The 24,318-nt window shown below is 38.0% G+C and overlaps 1 protein-coding gene across 4 annotated transcripts in view; it reads right to left on the reverse strand.

Annotated features, from left to right (window-relative positions):
* Nucleotides 1-24,318, reverse strand: part of CDK6 (cyclin dependent kinase 6) — a 147,399-nt gene that overhangs the window by 64,867 nt on the left and 58,214 nt on the right. For all 4 annotated transcript variants that reach the window (XM_037382433.1, XM_037382430.1, XM_037382431.1 and 1 more), the window contains exon 4: nucleotides 19,001-19,168. In XM_037382433.1, coding sequence (XP_037238330.1) covers nucleotides 19,001-19,168 — 168 coding nt within the window. The remainder of the gene's footprint in view (nucleotides 1-19,000; nucleotides 19,169-24,318) is intronic.

Genomic DNA, 24,318 nt, shown 5'->3' on the forward strand with positions numbered 1-24,318 from the left:
CCACCTCTCTGATTTTTAATATGGTTTAAAAAACTTGAGGTATTTTGCATATTTTTGATGGTACATGCCTATGATATGGGAAGATGTTCATCAATCTATTTTTAAAAATATTTTTTTTAATCCTTTGATGTGAAAAATAATAAGTAAAACTTATTAGTGGAGTATCCAGGAGGAGAAGTGACACAATACACACAGTGATATTGAATGCTTAATATAAATAAGAATTAGATCCACTTACCATGAAGATTTTTATTTCTAGTCAGTCTAATAGTTTCCTCAGTTCAGTATGAATCTAAGAATTTTTGAAAGATTTACGCATTTTACTTGCTAATAGTGTGAAGGTCAGATTATACTTGCAGTGTATCAACTGCAGGAAAATTAAGTTCTGCATATGCATAGAGGTTGCCCTTTCAGACAATCTGGTTTTTGCACACTATCCTGTACATGAATGATGTAGATAAGGGTAAATAATACCTCCTGAATCCCTTCCTGATGAATCAATCCCTGATAATAAAATTTCTTTAAAAAGGTAAGAGCTCGAGCTATAAGGCAGATCTGGATGACAAATGTCACTCAGAATAGAAGGGAAATGAGAACTTGCACACATAAAGTAAAAAAAACCCCAAACAATCAAAGGGGAAAAAAGTATCATCACTTGTAAATCTTGTAGTTTCTAAGAACAGCTGTAGTTTTTGTCCTTGCTTTTCTGTGAGTTAGTGGTAACGTCCAAAACTGCAGAAGGGGATAAATCTGTACATACATTCACAGTTAGCAGCATAAAACTCCCGTTTTCAGAACCTGACAGTTCGATACTGGAGCAGTGCAGCAGTCAATCTGTCAAACGTGACTATACATAGAAAATGCACAGAGCCTTCTCACAGCAGGATGGGAACTCCACCGCCTTTAGGGCCTCAAGAAATCTCTGCAGGGTAAATATATAGCTGATGTTGTAAACACAAAGTAGAGCAAGACAGAATTCAGGAAACTCAAGCTAAGCTCAGAAGATGTTTACATTGACTATAAAAATCTGAAAACAGTGTTTACATTGAGAGCAGCTTTCTTCTTTTCTGGCTTAATACAGATTCTTTATCCAAACTTGTCAAAACCTAATGTACACACTTTCTAATTTTTAATCTGAACTTAGTTGATGCAAGCATTTTTTTCCCCTTCTATTCACTTGTTTTATTTAATGCTCCTTTTTAAACAGTTGCATCTATTACTACCTATCTCATTAAATTTTATAACGTGGAAATGTTACTGTTTCAGTGGTTTTGCTGGTAACTGCAGTTACGGAGACATCATGCAGAAATGATTGTTGTATTAGTGCATCCAAACTGACTACTACAGTTTTTATGTGATGTACTTAAGGTATTATTAAAAATGTCTTCCAATGTACTTCATATTCTTGAAACTTCATAACATTTTTCATTTACTTTTGCATTAAAAAATGGATCATCTGCAAGGCCTTGAGAATTTTAGTATGTTATTTTGACACTGTTGTGTTAACTAGGCAAAAAATAGAAAAGAGGTTGTACTCTACAAAGTACCTGTGAGAATTCTGTGGCCAAAGCCTGTGAACTAGATAGGCACTTACATCAATACCATTTCCAAAGGTCATTGCTGTTCTCTGTATACTCCACTCCAAAGCAGCTTGAGTATTTGTTCAGAGAAGTGTCTGTATTTCTGTATTTCACATACTGTACAAATAGTATGTGAAAACCTGGAATGAGATCCTGGCCACAGTGAAGTTAAAGAGATATTTTCCATTGACTACACTGAAGCTAGGATTTCATACCACCAAGATTCACTAATAGTGTGCCAGTTCACCATCAGCAAAATTTGAAACTAAAACCAAAATGGAGTAATTTTCTTGCTCCACATTTTTCTTCTTTGTAGAGAAGTATCCTTGCTAGTCAAGTGACAATGTCTCGAGATATCGAGCTTCATGTTTAAAATCTAGGTCGAACTATAAACTCAGTTTTACTACAAACTCATGGTTTTTACATTTTGATATTGATGTTAATATAAATGGCTTTGATTTCTGTTGAAAGTTATTCACTTATCCCATACATGACTTGAATTCATCTGGCTACAGTGTAAGACACTGTCTGCTTTTAACGTCCTCTGAAATGACTGTTTGAACCATGTTTAAAGCTCATAGCTAACTTCCCACACACCAGAAAAGTCCATAGTTGAATACAATTTTTTTTTCACTCTGATTCTTCTATATCATTTTTCTCTAGAAAATCTAGTTGTGTTTTTTATAAACCGATTTATTTTTTTCCCCACAGACTGGTGAAAACTAGTTTTCTGGAACTAGGTTATACACAGACTTTGGTCCATTTAACAAGGTCAGACTGTTTATTCTTGACCAAATACTTTCCCACTGTAAAAAGGTACTTTTAAATGCCACATTCCAAAACCAGTGCCAGTAAGTCACTGAAGCATATTTTCCCACAAGAACTGATATCGTGCACAGGCCCCTCCTTATTTAATTCTTCTGGTGTTTGAATTACATAAGGTGCAGGATGTCTTTAGTCACAAATCACTTAAATCTACCATAGCTTAGTACCACTGAATCTACACAGTGGCAGCTGTGTCTTTATTAACTTAAATAGTCCCATTCATTTCAAAGCAATAGTGTCTGAGCAGCATCAGACAGCAAAGAAGAAAGAAAAATACAATTAAGTACAAAATTTAGATATGAAATAAAAGTAAACCAAATGCAAAGTATTCACTGTTGATTTAAAGACAGACTCTCTCATTTGCCTTAAAAACTGGCTTCGTTTGATGAAGTCATGCTGATTTATACCAGCTGAAGTATGTGGCTATTATGACGTACTGCAATAGCCATAAGAAAATGTAAACCAGCAAAGGACTTCTGATTTTTAAGCTATCCTTCCAAGCTGGTTTTCATTTTATGGAGCCAGAATATAAATATAAAAACAAAATTAAGGGAAATACCATTACATTAAGAAGATACATATCTACCTCTGATCTTCTCTATTTAGATGTTACACTGAGCATGTTTTGAGATGTTTTTTCTTAATGTAACATGGCACCTGGATCAACCCAGCATACTAAACTGCACACTAAGATTTTCAAATTTTCCAGCAATCATCTTCTGCATTTTAAGAATGACTTGATTGGTTCTGTCCTTGCAAATGCAATATGAAGCAGAACACGTAAGAATCATGTGAGAAAATGTATATCTAAATGAAATGCGTTAAAAAGCATCAGCTAAATCTTATTCTGAGATGTACCAATGATGGAAGGGCATTCTTTGAAGGGATAAATAATGTATTTGCAAAGTAGCCAAAACTGCACTGCCTCTACAGAACATAAGAAATATATATTACTTTTAGTGAATATTAGAAGAAATTTACTCAAGTACTCACACTGAAGCTGCTTAAAAATACAGAAAAGTCAGGAAAACTGTGTTTCATTGTATTTTGATTCCAACAGTACACCTGAAAAAGTACGCCCCCAAATTAAAAAATATTCAAAGGCTCTCCTATCTGTTCTTCCACTGGAATTTTGCAACGTGATTCTATGTATGTTCTAACATTCTAACATGAAATCCATGCCATGCTCTTTTGTTTCATTTGAAGAACTCAGTCACACTGTCCAATAGAAAGCACTTCAAAAAACCCAGAAACAACTGTGTTTCCATGAATAGACTTAACATTTTGTGAAAAAAATACTTATTTTCCATACTTTGTAATGAACCCTATAAAAGAGCTAATTTTTTTGTTCAGCATCATCCAAGAAGTACCAGGCTATATGCCACAGTGAATGAGATAGCCAGTTTGCCTGTTCCATGAAGCCAGTCAGTAGAAGTGGTGCTAGTACAACCTAGCACTTTGTTTGCATCTATCTCACTGTTATTGAAATTCCAAATGGATATAAAAATATTACTTAACTGTTCTCTGAAAACTATTGCCGTAAGTGGTATTATGAGATGTTCATACCACTCTAGGAAGCCTCAACTGGTTTAGGGTACTCCCAAAGATGTTATACATTGGCAGCTCCTGATAGCTTTCATTTTCAAGCTCACACCTTACTTTTAGGGGTAGTAAGATTCTCACAGACTTAGGTCTTGCATTTAAGATTCTATTCCATCTAAGATTCTCACAGACTGACTTTTCTTACACCCAAAATGTATATAATAATGTATACATAGAAGAAAAACATTTCATCTTTTTCAAAGATACAACATCCTCAGGCTCTATTAGTCTATAGTGTCTTCTGCCTGAAAAATTAATCAAAATATGGGATTCATATATTAATTTTTATAGGTTATGTGAGGAGGGGCAAGAAGACATGAAGTGATGATGAAAATCATGTATTTCTTTGTTCTGCTTCATAAAAAAGGTTTAGAAAATCCTGTTTGCCTGAAAAATCAAATAGGAGGTTATAGTTTTCCTCTAGGATTTATTCCAAATACACCCAGAAGCTCTCAGGTTTCACAACATTTTGCTATATATTCCAGTTGATGTCTGTATGTGACTTGTGTGTGTATGTATTTGTGCACTGCCTCCTATTGCTTCTCTCATGCTCACAGGTATCTTCTCAAACACCACTGACTCTTCTGCACTTCTATTCAGATTTCAGTCAAACCCGCTCACCCACATAGCTTAGATTCCTAACTGGCTTTGCATACACCATGTATTTTGGGTGGTGGTTCTTACTATTTCAGCTAAATATTCCAGAAAAGTACTTAATTGCTATTATATACAGATATATCCAAAACAGCACTGCTTTTATGCTTCAGCTAGACTTCATTTCACCAGGAGCTGTTCCAGCTCTGCCCATATCTTGATGGAATCCTTGATAGTGGTGTTCTTTATGACTCACCAAGAGCCTGAATGGCAATGGTATCAGGACTGAATTGGGCTGGATTCATCTCAGCTGAATTCAGATCTGAATATCATGTAAATGTTCACATCTGAACTTGTCAACCTTGACAGTCAGTGGAAAGAAGTAGGTACTTTTAGAGTCTGATTCATCTGACCTATGTTAACTGTCTTCTTTAAGCTGAGATAACTGACTCTTCACTTTACTGATTACACAGATTAGATCTCCTTTGATTATCACTAGGCTACTTAGTGGACAAGCTTAGAGTTAGATGTCTACACTTGGTCAGATAAACTGCACTTACAGCGTTTCTATGTCAGGAGATATTCATACAGCCTTCCAAGTCCCCTTACAGTTCTTCCTCATTTATCCATTTTCCTTTCAACTATTTCTCAGATATCCCAAAGAAATGGTTTTTGCTTTTAACAATAATAGGTTGTCTGGGACACAAGGACAAACCTCGATAGTTTTATCCTAATTGGGAATGTATCACTACTACAGTTTTTTCAACTTTCTTTTGGCGGCATAAATACATATTTGACAGGTGCTCTGTGGAGGGGATTGCCTGGACAGTGCTGTTTACTATGGGATCTATAAATTGGCTTCCTATTTACCACTCCATTTATTCAGGTCAGCATTGGACACCAGTACTCTCTGAATTTATTCAGTATTGATTTTTACTCCCTAATCTCTCCTAGCCCTCTGGGCCAATATCAACCCCTCCATTTTAAAAGCTTTTGCATGTTACAAGCCATTGGATATTTTTAACTTGCGAGAGTTTATCACCAATTTTTCCTTAGAAGGAAGGAGCTCTTCCAAATTAGGACAGCTGCTGCATCAACCATTGGTCCAAATCTCTGATTCCTGTCAGAATCACGGTCCCTGCAGACCCATGAATGTGCACGACGTAAATGTAGATTATCAGCTCATACGTAGACATAATGAATGCTGAGGCACACTATAACTTTAATGACTTCTGTATGCTCTCAGAATCAGTATTATATGCTGACTGCAGTCCCTTTTGCACTGTTCTACAAAGGTGCACAATTAAACTCCAGGTTTGATTGAAAAGTTTCAAAATTGCAGATTCCTAACAGAATTTTTCCCTTATGTTTGTATGCAATTTGCCTGGGATCCTACCTCTAGTGATGAATTAATTCATTACAATGTCTGTTACTGTCAAGCCTCTTGGTTCCTTGCTTTGCATACCCTCAGCTATCTAAAAAAATGGCCTACTGCTAACAGCTAATATTGACTGATGGGCTTCTCCATGTAGAGGTCCAAACACATCAGCAGCCACACGCTTCACTGCTGCTCTCAGTGACACTATAGCAAGCTGGATTTATCTTTCTGTTACAAAGAACATTCTTTGCCATACAACCATGGTATAACCTGCACTTGTTTTCCATTTTCTACCTGCCCTCCACTGAGTAAAATTCTTCCTTCAGTCTGAGCAGAGATTTCCCAATCTCAAAATGTGCAACAGTTTAACAAGCACAGCTGAATCTTTCTCTCACTGACACCTGCAGTTATCACCTCTGTTCCTTCCCACTCCTTGTTGATTCTGTATCTCACCTTTAACTTCCAGACTACTACCATCTGCTATCATAATTGTGTTATCCAAAGATGATACTAAACTTCTCAATTCACATATCAGGATACTCTTGTCTGAACAGGGGATCAGGATACTCCCCTGAACAGGGGATCATTCCAGCTTTCCCAGTGGATAAGCCATAAACATTTGTCCTTCTGTAAACTACATGAAAGGAGAAAAAAATCTTTCGAGGATGCATGTTTCTTTGCCAACATATTCCTCACGGTTCCACTTAGTGCCACACTTGCAATCAGAACTTCATTGAGGCACTCAGTTTGTTCTATCCTCAAACTGTCTCTCATACAAATGACAGTGAAGATACTGTAGAGATTTAAGCACCCATAAATGTTTGGGGTTTTTTTGGGGCATAAGTTCTCTCCATACTCCCGTGATCTTCATCTAAGTCTGTGGTGTTTCTGTGTCAATATTGCCATGGAACTGTAAGCCCACAGTTTTGTGTACGAACCTACATGGGTTTTGAAAGTGTTTTGAAAAGGGATAGGCGAAGGGAGAGGAACTTGTAAGAACGATTTGTAACACAGAAAAGAGTCAAATTTTGTTCACTTACACAGCTTTTCGCCTAAATCGTCTTGAAATGATGGTCAATGAATAAACTTTCTGTAATAGGAACACAATGCTCCATACAGGTGGAAGCTCCCCCATTGATAGATTGTGTGTGCAAGGTAAAAAGATCTCTTTGGAAGCAACTCACCATTCAGTAGGCATTCTTCCTCCTGTTCTGCAGAACAAAAAATGCATATTTCCAGATAATTTGTGCTAGGAATAAGGCTGTTAAAAATGTTTCTTCCCAAACTGGGTCATTTACCTGAAGTACAGCAGATTAATCTGTGCAGAATAGGAGAAAGAAATACTATGGACTGCCTTTTCCACTAGCTACTCAACCTGTCCCAATGGAAGACCTCTTGATCTGAATTGTCTCCGAAGTGTTTCGGGTAGTTAGTATACTTTCCTCTGTCCTTTGGATCTGCTTAACACTATCTACTGCTAACAGTCAATGTGAAAGACAAGTACTACAGCATTAAGGGTACTGTTTATTCATAGTAATAAACAATAATACTTCTAAGTTAAAATTATTGATTTTGGATGTTAATAGCCATACAAAATACAGCGCTGTCATTTTCTTCTGAACCATAGCTAAGGGTAACGCCCAAGAACTAGCTGAAGGCACATCTGTCTCCACGTATTTCTTCAAAACTTATTTCTTCTTTCCTGCTGGTCAACAATGAACTAGCTGTTTACATGGCAGGTTTCCATGGTTACTATCTTGCATGGGGCCCACATGCTACAACTTTTATCTGTTAAATCAAAATAATATCTCCTGCTTTTTAAGCAGAAAGTCCCTACTCCTGTTATTCCTCTTCTGAATCTACAGCATGACCTCAGAACATAATCAGCATGAACTTGCAGGTTTTGCATCAGTTTTCTCCTGTGTCTGTGCTTACTAGATTCATTGCTCATGTATTTTAATGCTAGTCAGGTTTTGGTTTTTTGTTTTTATCATCTGCTCTTTGTCTTTCAGGCTCAGCAAATGATCAAAACTATGATCCTGTTTCAAATTAATCCAAACTTTAAAAGTAAAAATGTACTGAGTCTCCAAATAGTGTGCAGTCATTCCTTTTTTTTTTTTTTTTTTTTTTTCTTATTTACTGGAAAGCTACTACAAGATGCTTGTGCCATTACAGTAGTTGCCCAGGAGAGCAGAACAACTTGCTGACTGCAAACCAATTGCCCACAAATCAGTTCTTCCATTTTGATCACAAGTTTAAAGGGTATTTTCATGGACTGTATCTGTAGAACAACTTTGCCTTGAATTCATTACAGAGATAGCAAAATCCAAAGCAATCATTAGTTTATCTACTACTTTAGCTGTTCTGTTGGTTTTCCCCAGTTTGCAATGGATAACTTCTGTATGCATTTCAGAACAATGAGAAGTTTTATCTTCAAATCTCCTGCTTAAGTTTTTTAGCATGTCTCATTCAGTAACTAATTGAAGACCTTTCTGCACACTTCACAGAGCCAGTTACACATTTTGATAGACCAATTTTGACTACTGCTATTCATCTCTCTGACCTAAGCAAGAACTTACACCACTGCTTGGACCTCCAAAGTCTGACTTTCAGTCTGGAGGAATATTCTGAACTATATTAGGAGGTTTTGGTATATACTAATATGTCCTAGCTCGTTTTCTATTTTTGAAAAGCATTCTGCAGTCATCTTTCATGACACTCATATTTAACTGAATTATTTCTTAATCTTGGCACTGATGAAAATTTTTTTGGTTTATAAACTAAATAGAGTATTTTTTCTACTTACCTACAAATTAAATTTGTCAGATCAGAATCTCATTTTCAATTATCTTTTAAGCATAGAACTGTTCAAGATTTTCATACAAGCAGATTCTGTGGTAACTGTATCATCTGATTCCTTTCGATCAGAAAATATTCAATTTCTGTGGCAAATCTTACAGATCCCCAGAGTGCCTTTGGCTTCTTTGCTTTACCTTGATTGCAAAACCCAATCACTGCTAATATGTCTTGTCAGGCTCTGTGGTATCTGCATGTTGTAAGAATGCAAGTGTTCTCAGGTGTCCCTTTCTTTTTCCTCTCTCTAGCTCTTTGTAGTATCCAAGCCCACTCAGATTGATGGCTGTCCTTGACATATGTATCATGGCCTTATAGCAGATCTGAACAGCTAAGGCTGAGTATAAATTCTGAAGCGCGATCAGAGCTGGGCTACCTAGAAAGGCTACCAAAAGTACTCCTTTCTGCTCCTTCTCCTCACCATTCATACAGAGTACAATGCTGAAGTCAGCTTCCCTGGGATTTTCAATGGGCACTTCTATTACTTAAGCTGGGAAAATGTAAGCCTGCAAGACGCACAATAGGTAAAAAAATGATAAACAGACAATCTCCTGACATTTTTACATCCAGGTGTTCACTTTATTTCCACAGTAGCCTATGTTTCTGCTTACTTTCATGTGTTGATTTTTCAGCTCAAGTCCTTGTTGCTGGCTATTCCTGTTAGCCAGTTCCAACTTTATCCAAGCTCTTCTGGCATCCCCTCTTTCACAGAAAGCCTTCTGATCAGGTTTTCAGCAGGCAGGTTGGTTGTCGTTCACTGATGTGACTTGCCAGGTCACATCCCATTTCCAGATGGGGAACGCTGAAACCAGACTTCCCACTCCATCTGGAGTTTTTCAACTTGCTGTCCCAACAAAGATTCCATTTTTGCCTTCAGATCATCTTTCATTCCTATTTGGGAAACTTCCAGCTTGTCTCTTAGCTTCTTTAGTGGAGTGTCTCTCTGTTTTATATCTAATTTTAATTATTTGCACTTTCATGCTAGCCTTTATTTTAACTGTATCCTCCTTTGTTTTATCAGATAATCTCCACTTTTTCCTCCATCTCATCTTAATAAAGCTAAGCAGCTCACCACTTCTTTCTTTGGAAAATGATTTTGCTCTGATATTTATGCCAATCCATATGACCTGCTGAAAGCTGTTTCCATTCAGGGTGGAGCTTGTGAAGTGCATCTCTTTGAAAAGTTGTCCATATAACGCACATGAAATCTTGAAGGGGCAAATACAGACATATGGAACTGGGATGGACTGCCTCAGTCAACAAGATTTGCCAACTGCATCACAGACATCAAACTCGCTCTCAAAATCAGTTGTACTTCTTGCCTGCACTGGTTCTACCGTAGGCTGCTTCAGAATCTCATCACTTGTTTTCTATCTTCCTGCCTAAAGTTATTTAAGCCCAGTTTAAGCTAACTAGTTCTTATACCACCACTGTTTTTTTGATTTGTGTCCTCCGTCTCTAGCTCCTTCCAGATGTTTTTAGATATCAATTGTATCTACTCTCATGATTAATTTTGTTAAATTATTTCCGATTGTCCTCGCCTCGCAGAAAATGGTGTTCTCCCCCAGTCATTAGGCCTTCCCTATGACTGTTGTCCAAAATCATCTCTCAACCACAGAGAAACTGAACAGCTCACAGTATTCTAGATGAGGTCTGATTGACTAATTTGTGTTGTGGCATCAGTATTTTCTTATTTCTAATAAAATACCCTACATGTACCAGTCTAAATTTCCATTTGCTCTTTCCATGCATCTAAACAGTGACTCATAGCCTGCCTGTGATCTCTGCAGCTTGTTACCAAGCTATTTGTAAGATCCCCAGAACTGAGGAATTCACCTTGTAGCTCAGTAATTATTTTAGCATATTTTCCTTTAGATTTATCTACTTAATTCTAGAAGATGGGAAGTCTAGAGGAATCCAATTTAATTCATTGATGCCCTATAATTTACTGAAATCTGGATAATCTAGGACTATTATACTTCATACTATCAAATGAATTATCTTTTCCTGTTTTGCAGGGACAAATGTATACAGCAATATGTAACTGAATTCTCTAATGCAGGGAGCCAACTACAAGGCCTTAGCCATCTGCTACCATTCAGCATAGAATAACAAAGAATATAATGGAGTTAAATTAAGAATGGGAAATTGAAGGCTGGACATGAAGGAAACTTTCTGAGAGTGATTATATAGAGGTTTTGGAACAGGCTCCCATGGGAAGCGATGGAATCCCTATTTCTTGGCACATATAAAGTTAAAATGGGCAAAACATTAGAAATGACATAACAGAGAACAATCCTGCCTGATTCACAAAAGGACTGGATAATTTCACATCTCTTCTGCTTTTGAGCTCTAGAATTCCACACCAGCAACACTGAACAAGTACTAAATATTGCTAAGTTAAGAGAAATTTCCTCGGGTGTACCAGTACAAGGGAATTTTCAATCAGAAATACTTTCTACAGCAGGACTTTGGCCAGTGCACAGAGAAGATTAACGGATACTTCCCTGCTATTGCAAAAACGTGTTGACAACTCACTTTTATTATATATTCAGCCCTCAGAGCATTTCCATCAGCAGTGTACAGACACCTGCCTTCACTCTGCAATAGCACAGGCTCCAAGGAGAGTATATTCTCTCTGCTCTTCTTCCTTTGGCTGTCTCACATTCAAGGACCAAACAGGCCCATGCATGCTTACCCTGTGTGCTCCGATAAGCGCATAACCTGAGGCTGTGTTTTAGTGTTTCAGGATGGTTTGAAATTACGTGGGTACAGTTTTGTAAATAAACAAGGAGAGACTTTGTCAAACAATCAAATTGTTTTTTGTAGTCCAACCCACTCAATTATCTCTGGGAGTAGATGTAAAAACAGACCCATTTAAAACAACAGAAAAATAGTACAAAGAAGATGTAAATCACTGGGTGGGGGAAATGCACCACATATTTTTATATCTGAAAACAGAAGATAGAAGCACAGTCACACAATAGCAGGATGCTCTTTCATAGTACAGAGAAAATACACAGTAGTAACTTTCTGCTTTTCACAGAAGCTTTTACAACCCCTCCCCCATTTTTTTAATTAAGCACAGCCTGTTCCTTATCAATTTTACATCCTAAAGTCCATTCACCAGATATTTGTATGAAAACCTTAAGTCAGTACCATACCACTACTAACAATATCAACTGTATCTTCTTAAGCGAAATAAAAGGAAAATAAAGAGAAAAGAAAAAAGAACATTTCATTTTATCTTCACATCAACATGTGAAGGCCTACTTGTACTGAGTACATTTTTCTTGCATCAATGAAACTGTACTGCTGCAAAGTAATACCAAATTTCACTCAGAGGTGAAAAGGGAATGCCTCACAAAAGCAGAATTAATAGGAACCTAAGTAAAATTATCAGGTGTCAGATTTAAAATAAACAAAGAGCTTTTCTTCCAAGGCAGAAGTTAACTGCAGCACAAAGTATAAATGGTTCAAAAAGTAAATATATTAATTTATGGAGGACGGTTACTTTGGCAATTGTTATAGAAAATCATACAGATACAATCTCCAGCACTGGAAATTGCTAGATTTCTGATTGCTGAAAGCTGGGTCTCACTCTCCTTCCTAAGCATCCTCTGTTGGACATTATCCTTTGATAGTGCACACAGTCAACCTTTGGTCCAGACCAGCAGAAATGCCTTTGTTCTAATATGAACTGCGCTCAAAGTTGTACATTTTTCCCCTTTTTCCACCAGCACAAAGTAAATTTATTCTGCAAGGTTGCACTGGTGCAGCTGCAGGGCTGCAAAACATGCTCAGCTCAGCGTGGACAAACTCTGTCAACACATGACATATATACTAATGTTTGCAGCTCTGAAAAGGAGTTTTCTGGCACAGAAAATATTCTCATGTGGAGCCAATTTGCTTGTTTACTGTGAAATAATTTTCTTTCTTTGAAAGATTAAAAGATAGGCTTTTTATGGTTCATGATAAACCTGGGCCTGAATCAGAGCAGAGGGTTGCATTCTCTGCATTCCTGACAGGTCTCGAGGGTGAGTTGTGGCATCAGCTGCAGAGAAACAGCACAGAGACCTGAACTCAGGCCTTGGCATTGAGGGGGTAAAAAATACTTCAAACATCAATACAGATACCTTTAGAAGTTCTGTTAAAGCTGGATACAGTGAGAGCCTTAAATGAACCAGTAGCTGGTTCATCTAACATCTTCAAAACTGTTTAAGTCAGCATGAGTTGCAAGGTTTTGAAAAACATTTCCGCCTTTTGAGTTTAGTTATTCAAGTCCTCAGCTGAAGACGACAGATGTGGTTTCATAACTGACTCCAACAAATCTAAATCTGTAGTGTCTATAGAGTGGATGACCCCATCTTTCTGCTCACCCTCCTCTGTGTGTCAGTGCTTTCACTCATGTGGCCATACCATGATTTGCATCTGCTAATCCACCTGAAAATGAATAACTACTTTTTATGGGGCTAATTTTCAGTTGAACTGCAAGGGCATGACCACTAATGCCAATGCAAGGGAAGTGATGGGAGTGTGTGGTCAAAAGCAGGAACATCTTTCCACAGCAGTGGAAAAGTTAAATCTACTCATGCTGACTGTGAAGTGGCACCCGTAGAATATTATCTCTAAGATGTATTTCTAAAAATAACCACCTTGCCATAAATCCTCTGTCTATGAAAGCAACTAGTACTGCTCTTCCAGACAAGCCTTAAAAAGTTAAAAGTTTAAAGTTTCTTAAGATAGGTAATAAAAAGGCAATATGGCAAAGTATCTTATGATAAAGTTTCTTTACAATAGGCAAAGGCAGTTCTGAAAATAATCTAATATGAACATAATGCAGATGAATAAAAGAAAGTTTTAATTTCCTAACTTTGCCCACATGTATTTCTGTATTGCCCTTTGATAATACTATGACATTGAGCAACCTGATTTTTCATTGTTATTTTCATATAAATCTGAGTCCTGTTAGTGAACATCTGAGTGAATTCAACGTAAATATATATTAAAATGTTTTTAGTCAGCTGCAGACTTTTCTGCCAATGTGCCAATAATGATTTTTGTTCTTAAGATGGCTCCAGAGACAAATGACTCATTTTATGCAATGGAAATAACTTTCCTATAGGGTGTTTGGGAGGATGCAATAAAGATTCCTTCAGCTATCCAGATGTTAAAATATCAGTGAAATTCACTCATTCCGTCACAAAGCCAGATACATGGACTTTTTATGCAGAACTCTGTGTTAGTAGGGAAGACATATTTTCCTTAAATAAGCCAACCAATTTAATCATACTGCATTCCTAAATAGCCACAACCTTTCAGCAGTAGCACTGACAAGCTCAACAACACATATTTTGATCCTCTGGATGTCTGTCTGTGACTCATTTTCCTTTTCAGGGACATTTGGGTGGACTGGAGAAATGTACTACGAAGAAATAACTGGAGACCGCAGCCCAGATCTAAGGTGATGTGCTTCCTCACACCAGTGAAGGCTCAGTGCATATCAAAACATCCCTTCCACCTGTCAGAGGGAGGAAGATTTATGCTCTTATCAAATTAGGTATGAGACAAAATGTAATATCACTGCACTGATTCCATCAGGGCACTCTTTAATACAACCCAGATTTTGATTTTGATTCACCAGAGGCAGGTTCTTGATTAATTTCCATAGGTCTACTCCTGTGTTTGATGTCAACTACAAGCTTTAAATAGATTTCTGAGCCAGGTCCATTTAGGGATACCCAGTGCATCTCAGGTTAAAACTGTACTGCAACAGACTCCAAGTCTGCTGGAACATACCCAACACAGAAATGGACTCTGCGCAGTATATTACAGACAAATAAATATGTGGATTTTGAGAAGCACAGTATCAGGAAGAGGTGGCCATTAAAAAAAAAAAAGGGACATCCCCAACCCCCACCCTCCAAAAAACAAAGCAAAGCAAAAGAAAGTTCTTTGACTGTGCTCTCAGCTATTGTATGAGCTATCGTATCTCAGCTCAGATGGGAGTTTACATTCACATTATTTACTAACAGGTGGCATTTATTAGAAAATTACAATGCAACAGCGGGCAGAGAACAGAAAAACACTCATTCCTCTTTGGAAGAGAGTTTTTCTATCATTTTTTGTTGTTGTTTTTGTTGCTGTAACTAATTTATATATTTGTTTTTACAAAGTAAGCCCAGTTAGTGAAAATTATTTTATGCTCCCTTGCTACTATACCAACAAAATGAAATCCAAGTTCCTGCATGATGTGACATGTAAACCATTTGTGCTGAAGTGACTGCCAGAAATGGATGGAAAGTTTTTATCCTGAAGAAAGACTCAAATAAAATGCTAGCATAATCTAAAATCATTCACTGACAGTAACTGCAGGATATTTTTGTGTCTTCTCTTTTTAATCATCAATTTAGCTGAGTCTAGTATTCAACAATTTAGAGCATGAGCAGATAAAGTGGTGTTTTCCCTTCTGATGTTCAGTAAAAATGAAAACAAGAGGTTTTTTTTTTTCTAAAAGAAGACATGAAACAATTTTGTTTGCATTTTATGGGTAAAAATCCCCATCAGTAGTGCTGCCATCTAAGGTAAAGCATATGTGTTTTCAAAGAAAGCATTATGCGTGTGTTACAAAGACCAACGTTTTGCCAGTTTCACTCAGATCCTGACACAGGTTAGGTTTTAAATGCTGGACAGCCTCAGCTCCACCTAGATGCTGTGATCACAATTGCGTGTGCTTAGCTCACTTAGCATTCTCGTGTGCCATGATTCAGATTCATTTCCTTTCTTTAAGGCAGTTAGAAGTCAACAAAAATAGATAAATGGTTTATTTCTTTTTCATAATATAGCTTTAGATTTTCCAGACAGCCACTTGCTCCTTTGCTCAGAGAAAGTTAGAACTGAGCACCCATTTTTCTGCACCACAAAAAAAGTGACAGTTCATTAACTTTTGTTATCAAACTCTAAAATTACACAGTCACATCAATCCACCTCCTCTGTCCTATGGAGCTCCTCTGTTATCACAAAGCCTATTCAAAATTTCCCCAAGGGCCAAGACCAACACTTGAAAAAGAGTCTAACCTTGTATGAAACCAAAAGCATGCCCTATTACCCAGCACCTGAGACACCCCCACCCGGTCTCATCCTTTCTAGTGCTGTTATTTCAGACCTGTATCAGTTCTCAGTCTGACCACAGCTGGGAGTTGTGATCTCCACCCTGCCCCCACCAAGCCTGCGTAACATTCGTTTGAATCTTTTATTCATTCACTGACAGAAATATCAAGAGGTTTCTTTAAATGACAGCAATATGCCCAGACGACTGATCTGCCAGAAGGACTCTTTAGCATTGTGGAAATAACTGGCTATCAGAGAGAGACGGCTTTGAAGTTACCATTTGCAGCACCCGGAGTACTTGGGTTGGATCAGTTTTTACTGGATTACTTTCTCTTTTTGTCCCATCTGAAGAGTTTCTTTGTGAGCAATGAATGAGGATGCATCTTGGGAATGATCTGATACTTCAAAAGATGATTCTTGTAGTTTATCTTGCAGCAAGTTTCTTTTCTGAAGGAAATGCTGCAGAGCCCTTGTATTGATCACAATGATAGTGCATGCAATGTGCCTTTTATCACTGGGCTGTCTGCACTATCACTTTTCAATATAACTCTGAAGCAAACCCTTGCAAGCTAGGGCTTTCATTGATTGATACATGTGTAGATATATGCTGTCTTTTATAATGCAGCACTTTTCTGCAAACACTTCAAAACAAAGCTGGTCTTGCTGAAATCAATGACAGTTTGCTCACTGCCTAGCAAAGAACTGCAATTGAAGGAGTGGTAAAGTCAAGGATATCTTTATGCTTAATAAACAGAAGATTTTTTTAAATTAGTTTTGTTTCCTGTACTGAGTTTTAATGGAGGACAAAACAGAATTCACACCCCAAAGCAGCTAGCAAAAGGTAAGAGTTACATTCAGCAAAGGAAAAGCTGATGGCCTGTGTCAGCTTATACACACATTTAGTACAAGTTTCTAACCAGCACTCAGTCTTAGGAGCAATAAAGACTGACATTTAAAACCATACCACATTATCACATTGTAAGCGACACCCCCCTACAGGTTTCTACACACCCAGACAAAAGTTGATTTTGAAGGTGTTAAACACTAAGTGTTCTAAAATCAATACATTTTTAGCTTAAAAAAGCCATTGTCATAGCTGCTTTTTTAAAATAAGAAAATAATGATACACTAAGTTTTGGGTGTAAAAGCCATTATTTGTGCCTATGTCCACATACTTTATCTGTCATTGATCACTGAATAATTCTGTTGTTTTAATACTCTTTAGCATAGCTGCAATGACAATTGAATGATTGTGCAAACACAGTACGAACTTGCATGTGAACAATCCCTTATTCTGAACACTTGTTCACAGCAGTACTCAGGGTACTAGCCAATGGGTTTAGAAATACGACTTCTAGCATGCAAATATTAAGATACCTGAGCATACATACATCCTTCGTATAGCAATTCTGGCAATGTTCTCTTACAAGCAGGTCTTGGTATGTTTTTGCCTCAGTAGATGCACTCTATTTCTGGGTCTTTTGACCTTGCTTTCTATGCAGGCTACATGATCATGGACAAATTCCTGCTCAGTTCTGTAGATATTTTTTCCCGATTTTATGCATAAGTTTTAAAAAATGCCCTGCTGGAAGCCTTTACAACACTCTGCAATTTTAGCTTAAGTAATTTTATGGATCAATAGAAATACTCATTGAAGCTGTTACTGACTGATAACTGGAAAATGAAAAATTACAGCTATTTAGGAACAACCTTTCTCTTCTTTTCTTCAAAGCTCTGTTTTAGTTACAACATGATCAATCCTCATTGACTTCAACAGAGAGATTCTTTCAACTTTCAATTAGGCTATATCCTACAGGCAATGAGAAAGCACCAGGCCCAAATCACAAGTTTACATATACTTCATGTGACAAATCAATATACAATTATCATGCCGATTTTAGCAAGATGATGTTATCATTTTCTGTTGCTTCTGCCTGCCTTCACACTGAAGCTGTAACCCAGGGTGTAATAGTTACATCACACAATGATGGGAAGATTCTTACAGCGACTAATAAGAAGAATGGATTGCTTTTAATCAACATGAGCCAGGCTAATTTCTACAGTACAATGTAAAATGCAAAGTGGACTCCTTTCAGTTTCTTTTCTCAGCAGTTCTCCCTCCCCTGTCTTTAGCGTAAGTGATACTGCCATGGCAGTTGTGATACTCAGAATAGAAAACAGAAACAAAAAAATTAATGAGCAGGCAACAAACCCAAATGACACCCACCACGTATACAGCATGGTTACTCTTCAGTACACTTCAGAGATACTGTGCCAAGGTAACGGCAGTTGATTCTGGGGGCAGGGCCAGCAAGTGTGGAAACAGGGTCAAAAAGTGAGGAGCTGGCAGGGCTTCTCCACCAGCATTAATACAGGAGAGGGCCAGACCTTCTGGGAGCTAGCTCATGTCTGAGCCAAGAACAACCGGGAGAGCTGCTGGGAGAGGGGCAACAGTGGAAGGGGGCCTAGAGATACTGGAGGTGCTCTTTAACAGCTGGCTTGGGAAATAGCTGTGATTTTGGCTGCTGAGTCCACTTGAGCTCCCTCCAGCACAGCCCTATTTGGAATCATTCAGTAACATATGGAAGCAAGCATTGAACCCATATTCAGAGAGATGGAAAATCAGAGGCATGACAGTGTGGCATTCTCCCAAGTATCTGTGTATTTCTTCAGGCAAGGTACCTGGAGATCAGCAAGAGTTTTATCTTAAAATAGGTACTTCAGAAAGTTTCACCCTACCTGTCTGGCTTAATGTACGAAAGAAGTCAGTATCACAACAGAAGCTAGACCGATGACATTTCAGAAAACTAGCACATACCTACATTTCAGTAATAAGTCATGATTTAATTTAGAACCAGTAATCAGTAATTGATTATTTGTACAAAGTAACCACAATTTCAATCCTGGCTGGAAAGCAGTTGTTTTCAGAGACACAAGTAACTTCAATTGCAGAGATGGTTTTAGAAGCAGCATTATAATATTAGACAAAAAGCCAGGAACATAGAAAGTAAAGCACACTGTTGCATTAAAAGAAAACCAAAAGCCTTCAGAAACTTACCACTGAGGTAAGAGCCATCTGAAAACTGTAGATCCGTGCAAGGCCGAAGTCAGCTAACTTTATCTGCCCATTGCTTGTCACAAGGATATTTTGGGGTTTCAGGTCCCGATGCACAACACGATGTGAATGCAGAAAATCCAGTCCCCGAAACAGTTGAAGCATCATATCCTAAATATAAAGAAGAAATCAATATACAATTATCAAGACAAGGTGGCAAACAGATAAACTCCCTGTCATAATCTGCAAAACTGATTTAATAAATACTGACTTAAATATGTGCACAGGAGGTAAACCCAACTATTAATATAAAATGGACAGGATGTTACTAGAACCACCTGACTTGAACAGGTGTCCTTATCAAGTTAATGTATTCTTTCTAGTTGAATTATCTGAAGTTGATTGATACAAGTAAAAAGACCGGTCAACATACTTAAATAGCAAAAGCATGTCTGTAAATCCCACAACTTCAAAAGAATGCTGTCTAAGTAAGAAAAACACATAGCAGCTTTTTGCTTTTAACTTTAAACCACACACCACCTTGCACCTCACAAGTTTATGCTTTGTCCTGCCCCAGTGAAGTGAAATTTTATCATTCACTTCAACAGGCACAAGGATCTGTTTCAATCAGAAAAGCTGTTTAAATGACAAATTCACCAGGATTTTATGTTATAGAGGGGAAAAAATTACTTGGCAAAACCTATTGTATAGAAATTACTGAATAGGACAGAGACTACCTTCAGATCAAAGTTCAGCACTAAATCAGTGTAATAATCATATGTAACTGTTCTCATTTTGCTTTCTGTTTTGTTATAGTGATGAATCTTCTATGACATTTCCACAGCTGAAGAAACTATTTCATGTTTTCACATTAATCTTAGTAATGTGAAAAGAATGAACCAACAGACTCAAAACTAAATTCTAGAAATCCCCTATTTCTATGTCTAGAATATATCCATACTAGATGGATACTGTCAACTTGAAAATTCTATGTACAAAACAAGCAGTTACAAGAAGATGGAGCAACTAGTAAGAAACAAAAGGGGTACAGAAAAAGTTTATTTTCTGTATGCTTTTGACTTGAGTTCATGAAACTCCAGCTCTGTGTTTGCTGGTGACATATGCCCTTTCCATAAGCCATGCAGCAGGGTGTCCACCAATCCTGTTACTAGCAACCAAAACGATCTTGGAGAGGTAGATGGCAGGGAACGTGGAAAAGGAAGAAAAATAAACTGAAGTTGATTGCTTTTGTTCTTCTCTATGGACTTGGGCAAGTTTCAAGTAAATAGTCAAGACACACTATTGAAAGGAATGATATATGAAAACGGGTTTAAAAATAGCCCAAAACATTCAACCTGACAATACTGCTTTAGCGGATGCATTTTTAAGATACACTTTATAGACATTGCTATATGATTTAATAAAAAACCATTATTTTCAAGTAATGTTCCCTGATCATCTCTACAGAAACTATTAAAAAACGTGCAGATATTAAGGTCTAATCTGGCCTCTAATAAAATGTGGCTATTTCCATATATAGCCTATAACTGTCTGCCAGACAGTACTAACAGTGGGCTGCTCATAAAGTAATCAGTTCTTACTTGAAGTCCCTGATGATGGAGATATTACCATGGAACTATGGATGCTGTGACAGCATTTAATTATTATCATCTCTGAAGGATGGTGGTAAACTGAGAACCGTTAGGTGATGCCTTTTATTCCTTTTGCTTCCCCAGGAAAAAATTGTGATCTGGTAATTTTGATAACCAGTATAATAGCGTTTGCAGCTTTAAAACAAATATACAAAGTGTATTGAATCCTCTTGTATTTATGTAATTTCCCTTTGCATTTCAAAAACATGTGAAAGAGCCAGGACTACAGCTCTGCAGGTTTCAGTCATTAGTTGAATTAATACATGTCATATCTGCTTGCTCTGTGTTATTACAACTTAAATCAAATCCTAACAGTCTTTGGATCAGTCTTGCAGATGTAAAGAACACACCAAGAACATTTAAGTGTGTGGTTATATTAAGTATGTACTTAACGGTTTCACTGAATTTAGGCCTTTTTTTTTTTTTTTTTTTATTCCAAGAAGACATAATGTCAGATAAAATACAATTTAAAGAACTTAAATGTTAGTCAGTAGGTCCTGGCAAGTCCCTTTTTGGTGACATTTCTGCATCCTACACTTTTGTCAAGTATGTAAACTCATTCTTGCAGTTACCAAACATATCAAGAGTATTTTTTTCCTACAGCTGAGGCTGGTTTTGTTTCGGCTGTCTTCCTCAAGTTCAGCAAATGCAACTCTGCTCTGCTAGTTGCAAGCTGTAAGCAATGTTTCAGTTTCTGAATTCAGAGCCTTCTTCCAGGAACAGGTAAAAAAAGAAAATATTTGGAAATGGAAACCGGTATATCTTTCCCTCCTTACCTAGGATTCAAAAGACTAATATCATTTACTGAAGTTTTCTTCACACACAAAAAAAGAGATGTGCCACAGAAAAGTGCACCAGTGTAAATTTAAAAGGTATTAAGAAGAAGAAAGAAAATGAGGGGGAAAAGTGCTGCATGTCCCCTTCCAGGAAATTCTGAGTTAGTCCATACAGGCTATTCTCTAGTATTCATTTTGGACTGTTGATTATGCTCTTTTGCTATCCCTTATTACTTACTATTACAAGTGTGAACAGATTGTAGTTCAAAATTATCTTGGAAGAACAGCCCAAAGATCGGTTTACGTAAAGATGGGAATTTTAATGTAAAAAGACTGTTTGCTATTTGTCATTCATTATTGTCCTGTTTCTAAATTCTCAGCCAGTTAGAAAAAGAGCAGAAACCAAAATCACATGACATAGTCTTATTATTATGCACTTTAAATACAGAATACCGAATAGTGCAGCTCAGAATTTGGTATTTGTTTGCACAAATAGATTTTCAATATCAAAGCAAACAAGAGAGAGTTTTTAAATTACTCTTTTATCTATAATGAATGATTATTTTTGTGCTGTACATAAGCCTAGTCAAAACCCATTAGGCCTCATATTTGGAAAGTGACTTCATAATTTTAGTCAGCCACTTGCGAGGAACATCAGACTTAGTCTGGGCTGTGTGTTTTCTTTGATACCATAACTAATATCAGAAGATACTAACCTTTGCTAGCTTAAAGGATAGGACAAAGGCTATAAACATGTACAACTTACATCACTAACTAATTAAATCAAGATAATACCACTCATCTGATGGAAATGCATCCATTTTTATTAGTGATGATTACTCAGCATTATCTCAATTACCAAGATCTAGAAAGAGCCGCAAGACAGTCTTTGTGTGCCTCAAAGATTAGTTTGTTTTATGTTTGCCTTTCTCAGAGAAATTTTCTGTTGTAGCTAGGCATATCGTACTTTGGAATCACAGTTAAAATAATATTCCAATATTCCAAAATTTAACTGAAAAATGACCAATTCCATTCAACAAGCAAGAAGATTCATGCCTTAGCAGATCTGAGGAACAAGCAAGCTCTAATGAGTCATGGTCATCTATCAGATATTACTTGGATATTGTATGTTTACAAACACAGACACAGAATAGTGTCTGTTATTTCAGCTGAGAGATTTCTGCCATGCTTCTAATATCACAAAACCTATGATGGTTGTTGTCTGAATATATACACCATTCCATTGTGATTACTTTCAGATAATCATGGCTTTACAATGTTTTCCCTCTTCAGTCTACATTTTCAATGTGTTCTATACACAAACCTAAAGTACTTAGCCATTACTGAGTTGGAAACTCATCTATTTTGGGATGTAATGAACAAATACACTTTCCTTAGAGGCAGATACGTAGCTTTAATTTTGTAAAAGCCTCATAATGCAAACAGGAGCAAAATTTGTTATGGAAACGCTGCATCTTTTGCATGTTCCACCATATGTGGTATTGGTGGTGGCAGTGCTCTGTCTGATATTTACTGAATTTATCAGCACTGAATGTCAGGACCAAATTATGATGATCTTTTCAAGCAATACCACATTATTTTATGAGTCTCAATAATACACAGAAATATGTCCTGCATATTCTGCCTCTGGCGTCAGCAAGGATGGGGATAGGCTTAGGTTAGGGTGAGCTGCTGCTGCTGCCACCTCTGCGAAAGGCGGCTTCAGGGCTCACATCTCCCAGCCCAGGGGCAGCAGCAGCAGAAAGCCTTGGGTTCCTACAGACTTTTGTCTCTTCCTCTTCCTGACCCCCTCTTAACTCTTTGCTTCGCCGACCCCTCCTAACCCTCCTCCAGCTTCTGATCCATAAACCCCTCCCAAGCCACTGGTTTTCAAAAGTGCACTCTGCTCCTTTAAGAGTCACCCACCACCCTGACTTCCAGCTGAAACACCTGCCAATTGCCCGCCGCACCTTGTTGTTCAAGACCAGCCAGGCTGTTGACCAAATAATTCAAGTATCTGCTCAAAGAAAACAGAAATTACGGAGTCCATTTGGGTGTTGGTACCTGGGTGCGGGCAGCTGGGGCTGTAGGGGCCTCTGTCAGGGAGGGCCAGGGGCTGCTCTGTGCCAGACACAGCCGGTTCCAGCCAGTTCCAGCCAGCTCCAGCTGGTTCCAGCCAGTTCCAGCCAGCTCCAGCCGGCTCCAATGGACCCACCGTAGGGCACAGCCAGGCCCGCCAGCCAAGATGGCGGTCCCTCTGTGAAGGCATATTTCAGAAAGGGCAAAAAAGGCTGAAGGGAAACAGAAGGGAACAAAAGGAGCCGGGAACAAAAGGAGCCAGGAACAGCCCAAGGAACACCGAGGCGAGAGGAGGAGGAAGCGGAGGAAGAGGAGGTACTCCATGGTCGAGCAGATATCCACTCCGCAGTCTGTGTGGCTATTCCTGAGGGAACTGCAGCCTACGGAGAGGACCTACGCCGGAGCAGGCAGAAAATGTGAAGAGAGGAGGAGCTGGGAGGAGCTGCTATGGACTGACCACAACACCGTGCTGCTCAGGGTGGGGAGAGTCAGGAGTGACGTGGAGCCTGGAAAAAGGCAGGGGAAGGTGTTCTTTGAGTGTTTGCCTTTTTTTTACCCACTACTTGAATTCGTAATTAAACATCTATGTTAACTGGCATTAAACTAAGTTCATTTTCCCCAAGGTGGGTCCATTTTGTGCATGATGGCAATTGGTAAGCAATCTCCCTGTCTTATCTCAGCTGTGAGCTTTCTTGTTCCTTGTTCTACTTTATTTTCTGTTCTTTTTCTACTTCATCCTGCTGAGCTGGGGGAAGTGAGTGAGCGGCTGGGTGGGAGTTTGGCTGTTGGGCTAGGCTAAGCCACCGCCACGGTA

This window comes from Falco rusticolus, chromosome 4, assembly GCF_015220075.1.
Source record: "Falco rusticolus isolate bFalRus1 chromosome 4, bFalRus1.pri, whole genome shotgun sequence".
Taxonomy (NCBI): Eukaryota; Metazoa; Chordata; class Aves; order Falconiformes; family Falconidae; genus Falco; species Falco rusticolus.